At 46.3% G+C, this 22,695-nt stretch overlaps 1 protein-coding gene across 1 annotated transcript in view; it reads right to left on the reverse strand.

Moving 5' to 3' along the window:
* The window catches only part of LOC146009416 (transient receptor potential cation channel subfamily V member 6-like), a 92,239-nt gene that overhangs the window by 14,257 nt on the left and 55,287 nt on the right, over nt 1-22,695 (reverse strand). Inside the window, exons 6-10 of the mRNA XM_083149748.1 lie at nt 21,464-21,636; nt 18,572-18,718; nt 15,309-15,521; nt 2,724-2,810; nt 731-807 (exon numbers count right to left, since the gene is read on the reverse strand). Of these exons, the coding sequence (XP_083005874.1) occupies nt 731-807; nt 2,724-2,810; nt 15,309-15,521; nt 18,572-18,718; nt 21,464-21,636 (697 nt within the window). The remainder of the gene's footprint in view (nt 1-730; nt 808-2,723; nt 2,811-15,308; nt 15,522-18,571; nt 18,719-21,463; nt 21,637-22,695) is intronic.

Consider the following 22,695-nt stretch of genomic DNA (forward strand, 5'->3'; position numbering starts at 1 on the left):
GGACGCTTGTCAGTGCTTTAATTGAAACCATTGCACTTCAATTGCTGTAAGGGTTAATGTGTGCAATGCATGTGTTAGGCATGCTTGTAAGGATATATTGGCATCTAATTGATTCCAATTCCAAATAAGAAGTTTTTTATGAGGATAGGTAATTGAATAAGTGGGTCATGTGATGTATTGCAGAAGATACATAATAGTGGGTTGTTTGGCGTAAATACTCCGCTTACGTGCGGTAGCACCGCTTGGCTCCCGTTCGGATGCGGTATTCCCGAGCATACTCTGTAATACTCTGTAATACCGTGCCGAATCGGAGTGTTTCTCCCGCACACGCATGGTTTGTATGTCGTCCGTAAACACGCCCTGTTCTTAAAGAGTGAGTCCGTCCGAATGCGGAGGACACGTGGGCGTTTCTACGGACGATGGCCGCACGCGGCAAAACACCGTGGCGTGCGGACCGCACCGTAAGAATGCGGGAATATCCGCACCGATCAGAATAAGGGCCAAAGTCTGGATCCTATTCTAGTGGCTCCAGACTTTGCTCAGCCTATATTGATCCTTAACCAAGGACTGCTTAGGGGGAGGATTGTAGAAGAGGACACCGTAGATTTGGTTCTATTACAAATATATATGCAATACATTTATTCATCTTCCTTTGGCCATATCAGCGTTGAACGCCTACATGCCTAGCTAGATGTCCTACATATGGGCTTTGTAACCTCAAAGTTCTTACAAGATAAGGGTGAAGGGTCCTCCTTGGACAGCTTGAGTTAGGTACCTCCATTCTCTTATCTGAAGCAGCTCCGGAATCTAAAGAAATATTTTAGATGTGATAAATGATTATTGTTCATTACCAGTTATTTATACAGCGCTTTACCGAGAGTCATTCATATATTCCCTGCTACAGCGGAGCTTGCAATCTATCTTCCCAGTCATATGAATACATACACACTAATGTTAATGTATTTGTTATCAGCCAATTAGACTACTGTACCCGGGGTAAGGGCCTCATGGGCCTGGAGCTGGGAACGTTCAAGGACCTACTGTATTATGAGAAGTGAAGGAGGTGAGGGCAATGACATTTAGGCAGGTAGAACCCATAGACTATACGCCTCAATGTCTCCCTATATATACTAAAGTATAAAAATTACTCTGACTACACCGACTTATATCTCTTCGCTTATCTCAAAATATATCCCCACCGACCTCTCCGCTCTGCACAAGATCTGCGTCTCTCATCCGCACTCATTACTCGCTCCCACTTACACATGCAAGATTTTTGTCGAGCAGCACCCACCCTATGGAATGACCTTCCACGCACACTAAGACTCTCCACTAGCCTCCAAACTTTCCAGCGTTCCCTGAAAACTCACCTCATCAGGTTAGCCTATCATATTCCGGACCCCCACATAACCTCCAGTAGCAGTCATATCTAATTGCATCTTATCAGGACTGTCCTGTAATCTGATGGGACTGCCATGCTATGGAATCTTATCCTTATGTATCCCTCCTATTATCCCTATAGATTGTAAGCTTGCGAGCAGGGCCCTCCTACCTCCAAGTTGGTTTGTTTCTACCCAGTTTGTTTAATCACTGTTGTCTCCAATTGTAAAGCGCAACGGAATACGCTGCGCTATATAAGAAACTGTAAATAAATAAATCAAAAATTGCAAATTTGATCATGTCATACATGATTTATGGCCAACAATGTGGCCAGCAAGTGTCTCCTGATCATCTTGCTGCCATAATGTTGGGCCTATTTATATGTGGAGTCCTGGAGCTGCAGCTCCACCCACCCCATTGTTAATCTGGCCCTGACAAACTAGAGTGCTTGGAGGTAACCCATGCAAACACCTATGGCACATGCTCTCAAACTCGGTCCTGAGGACCATACATAGTTCATGTTTTTCAGGTAACCTGTGGATTTTAGATGCCCTGTGCCAGAAAAAAATTTGGTGCTCACCCCTCATTTTTTCAATAATGATATAAGATGCATGTCTTTGTGGGGAAGGGGATGACAAAACTCAAGACTGATTCCAAAGAAAGCCCATGCTACGAAGCCTCTTCCCACATTATACAGTATATACTTCAATTGAGCAGATCTATGTAGTATTCAGCTACTCATACAATCCCTTGCAGCCACACACTACATAGATCTGCTCAGCTGCAATGTTAATTTTTGTTTTCACAAAATACAAGGTACAGTAAACTTCAAATAAAAATCTCTAGCTTTCTGGGCAGGGTCAGATAGCTAAAGTAATAGTCTGATTGCAATGCCTTTTGTTATAGTGACAATCTAACTCAATATGAAGATTGTATTTCAGTAATGGAGATAACTTCTGAAAGTTACGTGTTTCTGAGGTTTTCTTTGTAATTTTTCCCATAGTGATCTGTTATAAACTGCCTTTCTTTAGTAAAATCCAGAGGTTTCATTTAAAAAAAATGACAAAAACCGATGTGCTATGCTTTGCTATTTCATCTTTTTGCCCTGAAATATGACATTCTGATATTAGTTTTTATTTAAAAAAAATATATAAAAAAATAAAAAAAAGAGAAATAATCTGTGGGTGACATATTTATATGATTGTTTTTTTTTTATTTAAAAAAAGTACAGTCATACGATAACTAAAAGAAAAAAAAAAGTTTGCTAACAGCTTTATTCAAATAGGATGCAAGAATCCGAAAGGGAAACATTTTGTAATTTTTGGGTTACTGCATCTATTTACCTTGAGTATTAATATTATAATTGCCCCTATAACACTGATTATTTCTCCTGCCATGCGTAAGCGGTCTTCAGGAGTTATATATGATTCCTGGGAAGTAAAAAAAGAAAGTAGATTAAATTGTGGAACAGCCATTCCACCACACTCCATCCAAAAAACCAACTAGATAAATAAAATGTTGTAATTACATAATAATGTAATGCAGGGCTGCCGACTTTGAGGCTGCCCTCTCTGTTAAGGGGGTGGGGCCAGCGACCAGGCTGTAAAAGGGACTGGCCAGGGTGGGGATCTTCAAAAACACTAACACATGGGCATGCCCAGGGCTGCCACTAGGAAGTTCGCGGCCCGGGACAGATTTCCAATTTGCTTCATCTGGTATGCATGGGCCACCACTGAGGGAGGACTGCGGGAGGCTGCACCACTCTGGAGGACTTGTTAACCTTTCCAGGGGGCCGGGAGGCGTAACCGAGTTTCAGGAGCCTCCCAGCCAATTTGGGAGGGTAGGCAAGTATGATGTTACTAGGTGATTCATCGCGCCCTACGGACGCTCTTCACACCGGCGTAATGGGCTGCGCCCAGGGGCGTAACTACCATAGGTGCAGGGGGTGCAGCTGCTATGGGGCCCAGAGCTGAAGGGGGCCCATCTTTGCTGTCAAACTAATATGTTTTGCATAAATGTATCACCATCAGTTGTTAAACAGGGGGCCCTTACAAACTTTTGCTATGTGGTCTACGAATATCTAGTTACGCCTCTGGCTGCGCCCCATTAATTTGTGAACGTTTGTATTGTGAGAAATATGGTTAGAATTGTATGAAAGATGCCCTGTATTGCAGCTTCTGCCAGTGGGTGAGGGTCCAGCGTGGCAGTACAGGAGTTCAGGACGGTGGCCCTGAGTCAGTGTCTCCTACTACTGGGTGGGAGTTAGGGTGCATGAGAGCAGGAGGCTGGGCTATGAGGCATGATAGGGGTATGTGCAGGGGCGAATTTAGGGGTCAGGCCGCCCCTAGGCACAACATTTTTGGCCGCCCCCCCCTCCATATACATATACATATATATATATATATATATATATATATATATATATACATAATTAACACCTTCCTGACAGAGCCAGTTTTTGCGTTCCTGACAGAGCCCTTTTTTTCAAATCTGACATGTCTCACTTAAGTGGGTATAACTTTTTTTTGCTTTTACTTATCCCAGTGATTTTGAGATTGTTTTCTCGTGACACATTGTACTTCAAATTAGTGGTAAATTTGGGTCGATACAGTCTGTGTTTTTTTGTGAAAAATACCAAAATATCGTGAAAAAATGGAAAATTTAGCGATTTGCAAAATGTTAAATTTTCTGCTTGTGAGACAAATAATCTTACCACTCAAAATAGTGAATAACTAACATAGGCCATATGTCTACTTTATGTTGACATCATTATTTCAACTTCCTTTTAATTTTTTGGGACACTAGGAGGCTTACAATATGAATAGCAAATTCTCAAATTTTCAAGAAAATTTCAAACACTGATTTTTTTAGGGACCAGTTCAGTTCTGATGTGACTTTGAGGGACTTGTATGTGAGACACCCCCATAAATGATGCCATTTCAAAAACTGCACCCCTCACAGTATTCAAAACAGCATTTTGGAAGTTTGTTAACCCTTTAGGTGTTTCACAGGAATTAAAACAAAGTGCAGGTGAAATTTCAAAATTTCTTTTTTTTTGCAGATTTGCAATTTTAATACATTTTTATAAGGAACACAGTACATTTTACTAGAGAAATGTGACTAAAAATTGATTCCCCCAATTCTTTTGTTTTCATAAATATCCTATATGTGGCCCTAGTGTGCACGGTGACCAAACCACAGGCTTCATAATAGAAGGAGCACCTACTTGATTTTGGAGCCTCCTTTTTATGAGATTATTTTTTAGGCACCATGTAGGTTTCAAGGCACCATAAGATGCTAAAAGTTAGGAACCCCCCCACAAGTGACCCCATTTTGCAAACTACACCCCTCAAGGAATTCATCTAGGGGTATAGTGTACATTTCAAACCCCCAGGGGTTTCACCAATTGTGGTACAACTGGGCAGTGAAAATGAAAAATTATTTTTTTTACACAAAAATGCAGTTCTGGCTCCAAATTTGTCATTTTCAGAAGGTATGAAGGAGACAAAGCACCCCAAAATCTGTGCCCCAATTTCTCCCGAGTACGGCAATGCCTCACATGTGACCAAAAAATACCAGTTGGGTGCATGGCAGGACTCAGAAGGGAAGGAGTGATTTTTGGATTTTGCAGCTCAGATTCTGGTGGAATTTTGGTGGGTGCTATGTCGCATTAGCAAGACCCCCCAAGCACCAATACAGTGGAACCCCCCCACAAGTCACCCCATTTTGAAAACTACACCCCTCAGGGAATTCATCTAGGGGTATAGTGTACATTTCAAACCCCCAGGGGTTTCACCAATTTTGATACAAGTGGGCAGTGAAAATGAAAAATTACATTTTTTTACACAAAAATGCAGTTCTGGCTCAAAATTTTTCATTTTCAGAAGGTATGAAGGAGAAAAAGCACCCCAAAATCTGTGCCCCAATTTCTCCCGAGTACGGCAATGCCTCACATGTGACCAAAAAATACCAGTTGGGTGCATGGCAGGACTCAGAAGGGAAGGAGTGATTTTTGGATTTTGCAGCACAGATTCTGGTGGAATGAATGGTGGGTGCTATGTTGCACCAATACAGTGGAACCCCCCCACAAGTCACCCCATTTTGCAAAGTACACCCCTCAGGGAATTCATCTAGGGGTATAGTGTACATTTCAAACCCCCAGGGGTTTCACCAATTTTGATACAAGTGGGCAGTGAAAATGAAAAATTACATTTTTTTACACAAAAATGCAGTTCTGGCTCAAAATTTTTCATTTTCAGAAGGTATGAAGGAGAAAAAGCACCCCAAAATATGTGCCCCAATTTCTCCCGAGTACGGCAATGCCTCACATGTGACCAAAAAATACCAGTTGGGTGCATGGCAGGACTCAGAACGGAAGGAGTGATTTTTGGATTTTGCGGCTCAGATTCTGGTGGAATTTTGGTGGGTGCTATGTCGCATTAGCAAGACCCCCCAAGCACCAATACAGTGGAACCCCCCCACAAGTCACCCCATTTTGAAAACTACACCCCTCAGGGAATTCATCTAGGGGTATAGTGTACATTTCAAACCCCCAGGGGTTTCACCAATTTTGATACAAGTGGGCAGTGAACATGAAAAATTACATTTTTTACACAAAAATGCAGTTCTGGCTCAAAATTTTTCATTTTCAGAAGGTATGAAGGAGAAAAAGCACCCCAAAATCTGTGCCCCAATTTCTCCCGAGTACGGCAATGCCTCACATGTGACCAAAAAATACCAGTTGGGTGCATGGCAGGACTCAAAAGGGAAGGAGTGATTTTTGGATTTTGCAGCTCAGATTCTGGTGGAATTTTGGTGGGTGCTATGTCGCATTAGCAAGACCCCCCAAGCACCAATACAGTGGAACCCCCCCACAAGTCACCCCATTTTGAAAACTACACCCCTCAGGGAATTCATCTAGGGGTATAGTGTACATTTCAAACCCCCAGGGGTTTCACCAATTTTGATACAAGTGGGCAGTGAAAATGAAAAATTACATTTTTTTACACAAAAATGCAGTTCTGGCTCAAAATTTTTCATTTTCAGAAGGTATGAAGGAGAAAAAGCACCCCAAAATATGTGCCCCAATTTCTCCCGAGTACGGCAATGCCTCACATGTGACCAAAAAATACCAGTTGGGTGCATGGCAGGACTCAGAACGGAAGGAGTGATTTTTGGATTTTGCGGCTCAGATTCTGGTGGAATTTTGGTGGGTGCTATGTCGCATTAGCAAGACCCCCCAAGCACCAATACAGTGGAACCCCCCCACAAGTCACCCCATTTTGAAAACTACACCCCTCAGGGAATTCATCTAGGGGTATAGTGTACATTTCAAACCCCCAGGGGTTTCACCAATTTTGATACAAGTGGGCAGTGAACATGAAAAATTACATTTTTTACACAAAAATGCAGTTCTGGCTCAAAATTTTTCATTTTCAGAAGGTATGAAGGAGAAAAAGCACCCCAAAATATGTGCCCCAATTTCTCCCGAGTACGGCAATGCCTCACATGTGACCAAAAAATACCAGTTGGGTGCATGGCAGGACTCAAAAGGGAAGGAGTGATTTTTGGATTTTGCAGCTCAGATTCTGGTGGAATTTTGGTGGGTGCTATGTCGCATTAGCAAGACCCCCCAAGCACCAATACAGTGGAACCCCCCCACAAGTCACCCCATTTTGCAAACTACACCCCTCAGGGAATTCATCTAGGGGTATAGTGTACATTTCAAACCCCCAGGGGTTTCACCAATTTTGATACAAGTGGGCAGTGAAAATGAAAAATTACATTTTTTTACACAAAAATGCAGTTCTGGCTCAAAATTTTTCATTTTCAGAAGGTATGAAGGAGAAAAAGCACCCCAACATCTGTGCCCCAATTTCTCCCGAGTACGGCAATGCCTCACATGTGACCAAAAAATACCAGTTGGGTGCATGGCAGGACTCAGAAGGGAAGGAGTGATTTTTGGATTTTGCAGCACATATTCTGGTGGAATGAATGGTGGGTGCTATGTTGCACCAATACAGTGGAACCCCCCCACAAGTCACCCCATTTTGCAAACTACACCCCTCAGGGAATTCATCTAGGGGTATAGTGTACATTTAAAACCCCCAGGGGTTTCACCAATTTTGATACAAGTGGGCAGTGAAAATGAAAAATTACATTTTTTTACACAAAAATGCAGTTCTGGCTCAAAATTTTTCATTTTCAGAAGGAATGAAGGAGACAAAGCACCCCAAAATCTGTGCCCCAATTTCTCCCGAGTACGGCAATGCCTCATGTGTGACCAAAAAGTGGCAGGACTCAGAAGGGAAGGAGTGATATTTGGATTTTGCAGCACAAATTCTGGTGGAATGATGGTGGGTGCTATGTCGCATTAGCAAGACCCCCAAAGCACCAATACAGTGGAACCCCCCCACAAGTGACCCCATTTTGCAAACTACACCCCTCAGGGAATTCATCTAGGGGTATAGTGTACATTTCAAACCCCCAGGGGTTTCACCAATTTTGATACAAGTGGGCAGTGAACATGAAAAATTACATTTTTTTACACAAAAATGCAGTTCTGGCTCAAAATTTTTCATTTTCACAAGGAATGAAGGAGACAAAGCACCCCAAAATATGTGCCCCAATTTCTCCCGAGTACGGCAATGCCTCACATGTGACCAAAAAATACCAGTTGGGTGCATGGCAGGACTCAGAAGGGAAGGAGTGATTTTTGGATTTTGCGGCTCAGATTCTGGTGGAATGAATGGTGGGTGCTATGTGGCATTAGCAAGACCCCCGAAGCACGGTGAAATTATGAACCTAATATTCCATAGATGTGTGGTATATTTTAAAACACTCCTTTATACATAGGCCGGGTTTGTCGGGGCAAGTGTCCCCTTTTTATAGCAAACTTTGCACCTTTTTTGTGTCCTGCCCTTTTTTCCAGTGGAGGGGATTTCATCAGGAAAATGCTGCCCTGGTACAATACGGGGGCCAGTACTAGAAGTACTGGGGCCCTCTGCCTGCTGGTTCCCAAATATTAGGCCCTTTATGACTTCCTCTTGAAAGTGCATAAATGTCCCCCTCTGGCCGGTAGAACGGAATAGCACGTAAGCGTTATACAGTGCCATCTGGATGATATACACGGCCACCTTCTTGTACCAGATTTTTGTTTTCCGCAGGGCACTGTACGGCTTCAGTACCTGATCTGAAAGATCCACTCCGCCCATGTACCTATTGTAATCCAGGATACAATTAGGTTTGGAGGTGTGGGTACTGGTACCTCGTACAGGGACGGAGGTGGTACTGTCTCCGTGAATTGTTGTCAGTATAAGGACATCCCTCTTGTCCTTATATTTGACCAACAACATATTTTCGGTGCATATTCCCCTGCTTTCACCCCTTCTCATTACTTGGGCAATGTGCGTTTTTGGGAGGCCTCTTTGGTTCTTGCGCACAGTACCGCAAGCTGCTGTACCTCTTGAACCAAGGGCCTTAAACAGGGGGATGCTGGTGTAAAAGTTATCCACATAGAGGTGATAACCTTTATCCAGGAAGGGGTGCACTAAATCCCAGACAATTTTCCCACTAACACCTATGAGGGAGGGGGGGCATTCTGGCGGTTCAATTCTTGAATCCTTCCCTTCATAAACCCTAAACCTGTGGGTGTACCCTGAGGTGCTTTCACACAGTTTGTACATTTTTATGCCATACCTTGCCCTCTTACTGGGAAGGTACTGGCGGAATTTAACCCTTCCTTTAAAATGTATAAGGGACTCGTCGATACAAATAAATTTTTCAGGGATGTACACCTCTTCAAATTTGGCACTGAAATGATCAATGACCGGCCTGACTTTGAATAGCCGGTCAAAGGTGGGATCATCTCTGGGTGGGCACTGTGCATTATCGGTGTAATGTATAAATTTAAGAATTGTCTCAAATCGAGTCCGGGGCATGGCCATACGGTAAAATGGAGTACTGTACAGAACATCTGTACTCCAATATTGCCTAATTTCTGGCTTTTTTACTATGCCCATATGAAACACCAGACCCCAAAACGTCATCATCTCTACTGCATCTACAGGGGTCCACCTAGCAAATGATGACGTGGGGTTTTGAGCAATAAACTGCTGGGCATATAAATTAGTTTGGTCCACCATTAAATTTATAAAATCATCAGAGAAAAATAATTTGAAAAAGTCAATTTCTCTGAGACCTGTGGAATCAAATTGGATTCCTGGCATGGCCAAAAACTCAGGAACCTGGGGCTCAAAATTGTCTGGTGGTGGGGTCCATACGAGATCAATTATTGGGGGGGGGGTCTCAGCTGCTCTACGGGGGCGTCTTTGAGGGGGTCCCTCATCACCAGAGGAGGAAGAGGAGCTTAAGGCGAATCCTTCAAATTCCCCGCTTGCATCACTGGCTGTGTCAGAAGCAAGCAGGGCATATGCCTCCTCCGCTGAATACATTCTCCTGGATGACTGGGAGGACATTTGGGAGGACATTTGGGAGGACATTTGGGATGCCATTTTTATTTTTGTGTTACTGGTAGTGAAATGTTTCAACACGTGTATAGTGTAGGGGGGGGTACAAACTTTATTTCAATCCGGGGGGTATGTAGTGTGTAGTGTGTATGTGGTGCAGAAAAAAAAAAAATACTTTATACCAATAAAAAAAAAAAAAATGAAGGGGTTAAAAATAAAAAATTTAAGGGGTTAAAAAAAAAAAAAGGTCCTGCGCCAAAAATTGAGCACAGATGTTGGTCAGTAACGTCTGTCACTGAACAGCGCTCAAAGGCAACAGGAATTTGATCAAAAAAAAAAAATATAGATCAACCCTGTACCGAAAAAGATGATCAGTGATGTACGTCACTGATCAGCGCACAGCGGCCACAGGACACCCACAAAATCACAGTGTGTGTAAAAAAAAAATTAAAAAAAGACCCCACAGCACACACACAAAAAAAAAAAAGGTGATCAGTGATGCGACACTGATTACCAGTGAGGTGCAGCAGGTGCACAACCTTTGGTGCAACTGACAGGTATATATAAAAAAAAAAAAACCTCTGTACCCCCAAAAAAGTTGCTGATCACCTCAGATATAGTGATCAGCACAAAAGGCGGGGGCAGCAGACAAAAAATTTAGCACTCTCTATCACTCTCTGTCACTATCTCTCTCTATCTCTCTATCTCTCACTATCTATCACTCTATGACACTGCAGCAGCAGCACTGACAGGTATATCTATATATAAAAAAAAACCTGCGCCCCCAAAAAGTTGCTGATCAGTTAATTTATACTGATCAGCACAAAAGGAGGGGGCAGCAGTCAGTTATATCAAAAATATATAGCACAATCTGTCACTATCTCTCTCTATCTCTCTCTCTCTATCTCTCTATAACTATCACACTGCAGCAGCACAAAATATAGCACTCTGTCACTAGGCCTCTCTATCTATCTCTCTCTCTCTATCTCTCTCTATCTATAACTATATCACACTGCAGCAGCACAAAATATAGCACTCTCTGACACTATCTCTCTCTATCTCTCTCTATCTCTCTATAACTATCACACTGCAGCAGCACAAAATATAGCACTCTGTCACTAGGCCTCTCTATCTATCTCTCTCTCTCTATCTCTCTCTATCTCTCTATCTATCTCTCTATCTAGCTAGTACACTGCAGCAGCACAATTTCACAGGAAGGCACAAGTAGCAACAGGATCCAGGAAGCAGTGATGAAGCAGCGATCAGCACTCTCTGACACTATCTCTCTCTCTATCTCTCTCTATCTCTCTCTATCTCTCTCTATCTCTCTCTATCTCTCTATCTCTCTATCTCTCTATCTATCTAGCTAGTACACTGCAGCAGCACAATTTCACAGGAAGGCACAAGTAGTAACAGGATCCAGGAAGCAGTGATGAAGCAGCGATCAGGTAAGTATGGAGCAAGCTATGGAGCAAGGTTCTGGTCAGTATGGCGGCAGGGAGGTACGGTGACCGCACTGCACGCTATTCCAGACCGGAATGGCGTCTGCAGTGCAGTCACCGTTAGTTTAAATCCCCCTCCTTGGCTGTGATTGGTCCGTCGGTCCGACGAACCAATCACGGCCTTTGGGGGCGGGCGGGGTGCGGTGGGGTGACACCAGTGTCACCCTCACACCCCGCGGTGATTGGTGCTGTACTTTACAGCACCAATCACCTCTGATCCCGTGTCACCGGCGAACGTTATTCGCCGGTGACGCAGGAAAACGCTGTGAATGGCTGTTCACACTGAACAGCCAATCACAGCGATCGCCGACGGGGGGGCGGCATCGCAGCCCCCCCTGGGCATGCACGGACATGTCTGCTGTCAGGGACAGCAGACATGTTGAAACTGTCACCGCGTCTATAGACGCGGTGACAGTTAAATGCCATGACGTACATTTACGCCATGTGTCGGGAAGTACTTCCCGACCATGACGTAAATGTACGTCAAATGTCGGGAAGGGGTTAAAAAAAACACCAGTACTCACTAACAACATATGTAGCACCCAGTGTACACACTTGAAGGTACACACTTTTATCATGACACTTTATTAGCACTTACTGTTATAGCCAGGATGCAAACAGTTAAAAGTGCTCCAGAAACATTCTGCTGGTACAGCATGAAGAGAGGAGAGGAGGGACTGCTCATAACCTGAGACCTGAGTGCAGGGAGACAGACTCCGAGTTTCAGGTTGTCAGCGTGTGAGCAGGGCAGAGGGCAGGCATACTGCCTGTATGCACTGCTCGGAAGGAGGGAGGGATGAGTCTCTGTAGCTTCAGGCTGCATTGCCGGCGCTGCTACCCAGAGTCTGACAGGTTGGTACAGCGGCAGCCAAAGGACAGCAGCAGCGCTGCTGAGCTGAACACACTGGCATAGCTGTGGGGATGCAGGGAGGCTAGAGAGCTCCTCCCTGCACTAAGGAGCGGTGGCAAGCTGCCGCTCTGTAATAGAGTAAAGGTGCCCACAGACGCACCGATCCCGGCGTGCGTTGTGGGCTTAACTAGCACACATAGCATCGCATCATATGCCTTGTGCCTTGTGCATACGATGTGCATGCGATGCGATGCTATGCTAGAAAAAGATAGTACAAAAAGTATGTGCAGCACATACTTTTTGTACTGTACGATGGGGTGCCGCGGGAGCGCGCACCCTATCGTATAGCATCGCACTGCCGGGAACGGTGCGTGTGTGGGCACCTTAAGAGTGTCATACTGACAAAGTTACAGCAGATGCCTGCCAGCTGCCGCCCATACTAGGTGCCGCCCCTAGGCCCGTGCCTGGGTATGTGGGCAACACAGTGTCAGCGACTCCCCAGTGGTGGAAGTTACGGTTCAGGAGAGCAGGAAGCTGGATAGTGATAGGGGTGTATGGGCATAAGGGGGACTAAAGAGGGTGGGGGACACTGAGCAGCTTCTGCCAGTGGGTGAGGGTCCAGCGTGGCAGCACAGGTGTACAGGACGGTGGCCCTGAGTCAGTGTCTCCTCCGACTGGGTGGGAGTTAGGGTGCATGAGAACAGGAGGCTGGGCGGTAAAGCATGATAGGGGAATGTGGGCAACACAGGGTGAGTGGGTCCCCACTGGTGGAAGTTACGGGGCAGGAGAACTGGAGGCAGGGCAGTGATAGAGGTGTGTGGGCATGAGGGGTAATAAAGGTTTTTGGCTGTTGCTGAGTAGGGATAGGCATTGGTGCAGACGCCATCGATGGTTGGCATTGATGGCGATTTTGCACCCTGCCATCGATAGTAGTAACATATTACTTGGATAACCATCGACTGTGAGAGCTGAGAATACAGGGACTGTCAGTGAGGGAGCATAGGTCCGCTGGGGATACAGGGAGTGTCAGGGATAGAGCAGAGGGTGAGGCAGCTGTGAGCTGAGGTTACAAGGACTGTCAAGGAGAGAGGAGAGGGTGAGGCAGCTGTGAGCTGAGATTACAAGGACTATCAGGGAGAGAGCAGAGGTGAGGGAGCTGGGAATACCGGGAGTGTCAGGGAGAGAGCAGATGTGAGGCAGCTAGGAGCTGGGAATAAAGGGACTGTCAGGGATAGAGCAGCAGAGGTGAGGCAGCTAAGAGCTAGAAATGCAGGGACTGTCAGGGATAGAGCAGAGGTGAGGCAGCTTTGAGCTGGGAATACAGGGGCTGTCAGGGATAGATCAGAGGTTAGGCAGCTGTGAGCTGAGATTACAACAACTGTCAGGGAGAGAGCAGAGGTGAGGCAGCTAGGAGCTAGGAATACAGGGACTGTCAGGGAGAGAGCCGAGGTGAGGCAGCTAGGAACAAAGGGACTGTCAGGGAGAGAGAGCAGAGGTGAGGTAGCTGTGCACTGGGAATGCAGTTACTGTCAGTTAGAGAGGTGAGGGAGCTGGGAATACAGCGAGTGTCAGGGAGAGAGCAGAGGGGAGGCAGATTAAAGCTGGGAATACATGGACTGTCGGGGAGAGAGCAGAGGTGAGGCAGCTAGGAACAGAGGGACTGTCAGGGAGAGAGCAGAGGTGAGGTGGCTGTGAGCTGGGGATTCAGGGAGTGTCAGGGAGAGAGCAGAGATGAGGTAGCCGTCAGCTGAGAATACAGGGACTGTCAGGGAGGGAGCAGAGGTGAGGCAGCTGTGAGCTGAGAATACAGGGACTGTCAAGGACAGAGCAGAGGGTGAGGCAGCTGTGAGCTGAGATTACAAGGACTGTCAGGGACAGAGCAGAGGTGAGGGAGCTGAGTATACCAGGAGTGTCAGGGAGAGAGCAGAGGGGAGGCAGCTATGAGCTGGGAATACAGGGGCTGTCAGGGATAGAGCAGAGGTGAGGCAGCTGTGAGCTGAGACTACAACAACTGTCAGGGAGAGAGCAGAGGTGAGGCAGCTAAGAGCTAGGAATACAGGGACTGTCAGGGAGAGAGCAGAGGTGAAGCGACTGTGATCTGCGAAGACAGGGAGTGTCAGGGAGAGAGCAGGGATGAGGTGGCTGCGCACTGGGAATACAGTGACTGTCCGTTAGAGAGGTGAGGGATCTGGGAATACAGGGACTGTCAGGGAGAGAGCAGAGGTGAGGCAGCTAGGAACAGAGGGACTGTCAGGGAGAGAGAAGAGGGGAGGCAGCTGTGAGCTGAGATTACAAGGACTGTCAGGGACAGAGCAGAGGTGAGGGAACTGGGAATACCAGGAGTGTCAGGGAGAGAGCAGAGGCGAGGCAGCTATGAGCTGGAAATACAGGAACTGTCACAGAGAGAGCAGATTTGAGGCAGCTAGGAGCTGGGAATAAAGGGACTGTCAAGGATAGAGCAGAGGTGAGGCAGCTAGGAGCTAGGAATGCAGGGACTGTCAGGGAGGGAGCAGAGGTGAGGCAGCTAGGAGCTAGGAATACAGGGACTGTCAGGTAGAGAGCAGAGGTGAAGTGACTGTGAGCTGTGAAGACAGGGAGTGTCAGGGAGAGAGCAGGGGTGAGGTGGCTGTACACTGGGAATACAGGGACTGTCAGTTAGAGAGGTGAGGGAACTGGGAATACAGCGAGTGTCAGGGAGAGAGCAGAGGTGAGGCAGCTAGGAACAAAGGGACTGTCAGGGAGAGAGCAGAGGTGAGGTGGCTGTGAGCTGGGGATTCAGGGAGTGTCAGGGAGAGAGCAGAGGTGAGGCAGCAAGGAACTTCGCATTTGCTCTGTGATAGTCACTGCCATGAGTAGGGGGAGGGAATAATACTGCAAACCACACCACAAGTGGAGGAGCTATCAACAAATTGTACTAAAAAAATCTTCTATTTTATCTGTCGCCCTGGTTCCAGTCCATTTACAATATACATAGTAGGTTATGGGCTTATGGCTCTTCTATAAAACCTAGTCAAGTAGTGATTATATCTAACATATACATACTTCATCGTACTCAATCAGGGTTTTAAATGAAATCTTACAAGGTGTTATAAAGTTTAAGTTTCTTACATTAAGGGTTTTCTGCATCATTATGGTGATGTCCATGGGGCTTGTTAAGTTGCCCGTAAATGGTTTCAGAGGACGATTGGCACAAACTAGAGACACTATGGTCATGTAAACGATATAGACAGCGGCCAGGATCCAGAAATATGGGCGTCCAAACCTTTTCCACTTTACATTGACCAGCTCCTTCACCGGGGAGATGTCCAGTATTCTCCGTGCCTGAAAATAAAGTAATGATCATCAGTGGAGAACGTAAAGAGGTCAAGATGTCCGGGCAGATGGCCATCAACCATGGATCGTTAACCACCACTGTTAGCTGGTTCAGTGGCACAGCCCTAACAGTTCTAGGCCATAGACGGTACAAAGCACCACAATTATTTTTCTTTCCTCTATCTTTGATATCGTGATTTGGAGCCTAAAGCCCCATACACACTAGGCAACCTCGCCGATGCCAATGGGGATCCAGCGGGGGTGCCGGCATTGGCAAGTATGTATGCTCCCCCACCGAAGTGAGCGATGGTGGAGGGAGCATCGGCCTTGCTGCTGCTACAGCATGGCTGTCGTTAACTAGGACTGCCTTCACCCGAACATAATGGATGCGGGTGGGGGTCGTGTAACCCCCTGAATGATATTCAGTGTACACACTGGACGATAAAGTAAAATATATCTTTCACTTTATCTTCTATTGTGTATGGGGCTTAACTCACCTCTCAATGTGAACTCCCTACACCGGATTGGCCCTGAATGCAGTCGTTAGGTTGACAATAAAAAGGTTGACAGTCAACATTTCGACCACATGAAAAAGATTGATACAAATAAAAGGAGTTTTTCACATTTTTATTCCAAAAAAAGGGAGTTTTCATACTTTACTATCCAAGTGGACATAGAGTTTATAATAGATTATAATAGCCTGAAGCACGGTGGTAGAACCTCAAGTCTGCAGTGACCTGTATGTCCCTGTTGGGGAATCCAGAGCAGGAAGATGACAATGTATATACCTCGGGTCCCGAGTGCAGTAGACCCTTGTCATCTTCCAACTCTGGGATCCCCAACAGGGAACACAGCCATGGACTTTTGTGGGCAATTTTTTTTAAAGGGCCCCCCATTGTCACTACAATGACCCTGGGGGGGGGGGGGGGGACTGTGAGTGGAGTAAAAGACAAAGACCATGATGAACTAAAGTACAAATGTGGTAAAAACCCACAATTTCTAATGCACTAAAACCCCCTATGGCAGGGCTCCTGCGAAGGTGGTGGTGGTGGTGGTGGGGTAACACTATAGAAGCTATGGGCTTCTCCTTACATCATTGCTGTGTAAGGGATCTGACATGGATCCCTCCCAGCATCTGAAGATCTGCCCATTGCGTTGCTCATTACATATATAAGTACATATGCGATGAGCAGCATGGCTATGGGCGGCAGGATGCACCACCAGTGCTTGTTACATCCCTCCCCAAGAGAGAGAAAAGAGAGAGGAGTAGGGAGAGGGAGAGAGGAATGCTCAGGGAGAGAGAGAGGTCGTCAATAATAAAGAGGGAATGAGAGATAGAGGAGAGGGAGGGTGTCAGAGAGAAAATGGAAGGAGCAAGTGGAGAGGAGAGAGAGAGAAAGTAAAACTAGGATCAGAGAAATATAAAGAGATGTGATGGAGGTGGAGTGAGAGAATTGAGATAAAAGAGGGGGCAGGGGAAAGAGAGCAGGTGAGAGAGAGGCGGCAGAGGGAGAGAGAGAAAGCCGGGGGACAGGGAGATAGGGCAGGGGAAAAAAAAAAAGGAGAGACAACAGGGGGAGAGCACGTTTGAGAGAAGAGAAAAAGGGATGGTGTCAAAGCGAAAAAAAGTGGGGAGAAAAAGGGGGATAGATAATGAGACAGATAGGGAATGAGAGAGAGAAAGAAAGGGGATGTGGGGGGATGGGGTTTTAGAGAGGGGTGGCAAGACAAGGGAGTTCACTTCGTTATTCTCCACCCACCAAGTACTGGCAGTCGGTTCTCCGGTGCCATTGCTCTGGCTCCCGCAGCAGTGAGGATGGTGTGAGAGTGAAAGAGGGGTGGGGCAAGAGAGGGGAGAGAAATGACACAGAGTGGGGGAGTAAGAGAGAGGCACAGAGGGCCAGATGTATCAAGCTTCAAAAGTGATAAAACAGAGAGTGATAAACAACCAGTCAATCAGCTCATATCTGTTATTTTTCAAGTCCAGCCGTTGACATGACAGGTAGGCTGATTGGCTGCCTGTTTATCACTCTCCATTTTATCACTTTTTGAAACTTGATACATCTGGCCCTAGAGAAAGAGATGAGGGTGTGAGTGCTGAGGGGAGAAGTAAGAATGGGGAAGAAAGGCAAGAGGGAGAGAGCAGGGGTTAGAATAGGGTTGACATATAACTTTGTCAGTCTCCCGCCCTAGTACAAGCCGTGCTGTGGCAGGTCTCCTGGTCTTCTTCTCACCTGCATCCTCAATGTCAGGTCTTCTCTGGCCCAGCGAGAGCCAGGGCTGAGGGACCAGCCGCTATGGGAGTCGGGACTGAGAGACCAGCCGCTATGGGAGCCGGGGCTGAGGGACCAGCAGCTGGTCTCCTCTGCCTCAGCTCCTGCATTTAAGCTCCATGACTGATCTGCTTTATCTATGGGGATCTTGACCTACAGACAAAATTGGGCAATCGGGATTGGCCTCTTTAGAAAAATCCACTGAATATCGGGCAGGGCCAGGCCTATTCCTTTATATCACCCAAGTCTAGAGTGTCTGTGACATATTCACCATGCTAGTATACTGTAGGATAGACTATTATAGACTCGACGGGTGCCGGACGGCTCCCCGACAGTCGGGATTCCGACAGTCATTCCTCCGACATCTGAATCCCGACTGCTCCCTCGTGGGGGTCCACAACCCCCATAGAGGGAGAATAAAATAGGTGGCGAGCGCAACGCGCCACCGTGCCCGCAAGGGGCTTCATTACGCTCCCCCTGCTGTGCAGTCGGGATTCCGACGTCTGAGTAATGACTGTCGGAATCCCGACTGTCGGTGAAGTATACCACACCCGACTCGACTGGTAAAGGCTAGTTTAATGGGGAACACTTTTTTTAGTGGATAACATATTTTTAACTCCATAAACTCTCGCTTTCTCCAAGTCCTTTCCTTGATTCTCTCTTCTCAAGCCATATATTTAATTACAACAGAAAAAAATGTACATTTCCCCTAAAGAGACTGGCCACACAATGCACATCACCCAACTGTGCTGCACTTTGATGACCATAATGAAAATAGCTGCATACCTCTCTCTTCTTCCCAGAGACCGCCAGGTCCAACACAGACTGGGGGTCCTCCCAAATGTCTATTTCAGTCAAGTCGTAAAGATAACAGCTGATAGGGCCAAATGTCCACTGTAGCTGTCTTCTCTTCTGCACCAAATGCTGAAACATCTGAAAAAGTCAATTCAACACATTATGTAGAGCAGACATGTCCAAACTATGGACCCTCCAGCTATTGTGAAACTACACATCCCAGCATGCCTTGCCATAGTGTTAGCATCCCCTAATAGCAAAACTGTGGCAGGGCATGATGGGAATTGTAGCTTCACAACAGCTGGAGAGGCCATAGTTTGGACATGCCTGATGTAGAGAAAACACAAGCAATCCACATAGGGGAGGCATGTCCAAACTATGCCCCCCTCTGTTGGGAAACAGTCCCATCATGCCTTGCCACTGTTTTACTCTTAGGGAATGCTAAATCTATGGCAAGGCATGCTGGGATGTGTAGTTTTCACAACAGCTGGAGGACCACAGTTTGGCTATGCCTGCCATAGGGTCTACAAGAGCAAATCTAGAAACGGAGTGATCACTTGAGGTTCACTTCACAAATGTTTCTGACTGTTGTCCTGTGGCTTGCAAAGCAGTGTGTGCAGGAACGGTTCACCATCATCAACTGCCTAGGGCACTAGGATCTGTTCTGGTATAGAAGTGGCCAACTCTGCCTTCAAGGACCTTGAACACATTGATGTTTTACAGGCCACCTATGGATCTTTAGACTGCACCATGGGAAAAATGTATTAAACCTCACAAAGGTTTGATACATCTCCCCAATATTTTTAAAATGGTGTCAGTGACAAATTAACTTGTGCCCAAGTAAGGCAGTCAGACAAATAGTATGAACTCTTGGTGCTCCTGCAATACCACAATATCTCCACCTACAGATGGAGCGAGCTCCATCTTTGCAGGTGCTGGCGATAGAATCGCCAGCCCCGCCAGCGGCTGGCTACCCCCAGGGGAGCGCGTGCACGAGACGCTCGCACGCCCCTTTGCAAACGGAGCCTGCCGCCGGTCCCTGCCGCCTCCCCCACTGGTCCCCCTCACTGGGTAATTCCATACTTGAAAAGGATCTAGGAGTCCAAATAGACAGCAATCTAGGATGTAGTGCCCATTGTAATGTAGCTACAAAAAAGGCCAACAAAATTCTGGCATGTATTAAGAGGGGAATGGAAACTAGGGACTCAAGGGTAATTATGCCACTATATAAAGCATTGGTGCGACCTCACCTAGAGTACGGAGTACAGTTCTGGGCCCCACACTATAAAAAGGACATCATAGAATTAGAAAAAGTCCAAAGGCGAGCAACAAAGCTTATTAGGGGAATGGAGAATTTAAGCTACGGGGAGAGATTAAGCAATTTGGGACTATTTACATTAGAAAAGAGACGTTTAAGGGGGGACATGCTCAACATGTACAAGTATATCAAGGGCCAATATAAGGAACTGTCACACACCCTATTTTCTACTAGAAAGGAATCTAGGACGCGAGGGCATGAGTATAGATTAGAAGAAAAAAGATTTCATTCAGCTAGTAGAAAGAATTTCTTTACGGTCAGAACAGTCAAACTCTGGAACTCTCTTCCCAGAGAGGTGGTAACGGCTGGCTCATTAAATGCGTTCAAGGCAAAGTTGGACAAACATTTACTGGAGAAAAACATCCATGGGTACAAATAAGAAATATAATTTGTCTGTAAAATACCAGAACCTACCAAATCAGCAATGGATATCTATACCAGGTTGAACTAGATGGACGCAAGTCTTTTTTCAGCCTTACCTACTATGTAACTATGTAACTATGTAACTTCACCGACCCCCCCCCCCCCTGAACTGGGCAGCATCACCCTGAAGCAGAGACGGGCAGGGAGACGCTGCCCAGCCGCCGTGATACTGGGACGCACGTGCGTGTAAGACGCACGCGTGTCCCAGTCTCTATCGCCGGTGCTCGCAAGTGCAAGGGATCTGGCGAGCGCCGGCCAAGGATGATGCCCGCTCCATCTGTATATCAATGGATTCTGGCCCTACCAGAGGTGTTGTCCCACCATTACTATGCAAGTGCAAAGGGAATTACTAAAGATTATGTTCAGATGACCATTCAGTACTGTACATCTAATTGGCAATGTCTACTTCATCATTGTAAGTTGAAAGAAAAGTGCACTACTGTGCAAACTACAATATCCTGATCTTCAGGGTGGCTTCATGCCCTATCTTAAAGTAGCCCTGAGCATGTGCGGGGCTATCTAGGTCGCACACGCGTCAGGGAGACGGGCAGGGTTAGGGGGGTTTGGGGTGGCAGTGGGGACCGGCGATGGCGGCGGCAGGGAGCTCTCAGGCACGCACTGGCAGCTGGTGGGATAGCCAGACCCTGCAAGGAAGAGGGGCGCTACATCTGTATACAAAATTACCCCTACAGAACATCCAGGAGGCTCACGAATATGAGGTGGCACTCATGGTTCCAAAGAAAAAAGGGCAAGTCTCCTGCATTTCCCTCCAACCACCTGAAGTGTCCTCCTCGGCTGCTCATAACAGGCCACAAGTGGTAGGTCCAAGGGAACCCGATGACGTGGTTTGTGCTGAATCGCATCACAAGCCCCCGCTATGCACTGCACTGTATAATGGGGGCAGAGCATTTATGATGCAACAATGCCACCACTCCCATCATCAGCCCAACTTCCCATCAGCCACCTCCCCTTGTGCACTGACCAAGCTGCATCCACCCTGAGGAGGGGGCAACCAAATTGTTGAGTTTGTTCCTATGGTTTCATCCTTATACACAACATCTGCCAACATGAGCGTTCAGAATAAAGCTTGTAGGCAAACCTTCATTATTATTCCCTTGAAGCGATGCCTTTGGTATACATACCACAGTGTTGCCTTCTAAAGCAGCCATTTTTAGTGGAGAGAGTCCATCATTATTGAAAATATCCTCTAACCCTTGTCCAAATTTTTCCTTGTGACACCCTAGGATGAGGTCATACATCTGGCAAGCAGTCATCTTGTTTGGTTGTAATGCCAGTATATGAAGAATGGTATTACCTGGGGAGAGGGCAACCACAGAAAACTAGGTTAGTGCAAGAAAGAAATATACAGTTGGGTGAGATTTAATAGGATGAGAGATTTAGAAAGTGAGAGATTTGGTAAAAAATCTCTAGTTTTTTTTTAAAGTGGCAATCATTTACACTGCAAAACCAGTTTGTTTTTTCAGTGTAAATGATTGCCGCTTTAAGAAAACTGGAGATTTCTTACCAAACCTCTCACTTTCTGAATTTCTCATCCCATTAAATCTTACCCATAGTATGCAACATTACTTGGTATGCACAAAATACAGTATACAGTATAGGTGTTGCGGTCATGACGTGACCAAGGGCATAGTGACCTATCCTGCCATATCCTGCAGGGGGATCCCGTTTCAGTCATAGATCTCCTGCTTCTGGTCATTGTACTTCAAATCTCCTGGATTATTCTGATTCTTCTTATTTTGTTCTTAAAACCTCCAATATAATTTCTATATTGATGATACTCACATGTACCTCTTCTCCCCTGACCACTCCCCCACTCATGTATCTCGCCTATCTCTTCTTGGATGTGCCAGTGCTATCTTAAACTAAACATGTCTATAGGCCCCCATACACTACCGCGATTTGGGCCGATTTCACCCGTTCGCGGCGGGACTGGACGAGAAATTGGCCCAAATTGGGTGCGTGTGATGTTCACTCAGATTTGCGTGATCCTGTGCGCATCGGACCGGCATGCAGGTCTGACCTTGGACCCTCCTCCCAGCGGTAGGGAACAGGGCTTGCAAGTGATCCATCACATGTGAAAGGACCGCATGCGATACAGTTTAGCGTGGGATCAGCTGGTCATACAATGCTGCGAGAGATCACAGTAGTGTATGGTAATTTTAAGACTGAGGTGATTATCTTACCACCCTCCCGCACAATGTCACCACCCACTCAGATCCTGAAAGCCTCTGTTATAATTTCTGCGAGTGCCGCCACCCTCCCTCGCCGACTATGACTATGAGAAAAAGTGGAGTTTCAGAGGGCGCTGAGATGGTGAAATGACTTTAATTCACATACACATACATCATTTAAT

Source organism: Crinia signifera, chromosome 6, assembly GCF_055691185.1.
Source record: "Crinia signifera chromosome 6, ASM5569118v1, whole genome shotgun sequence".
In the NCBI taxonomy this organism is placed as follows: domain Eukaryota; kingdom Metazoa; phylum Chordata; class Amphibia; order Anura; family Myobatrachidae; genus Crinia; species Crinia signifera.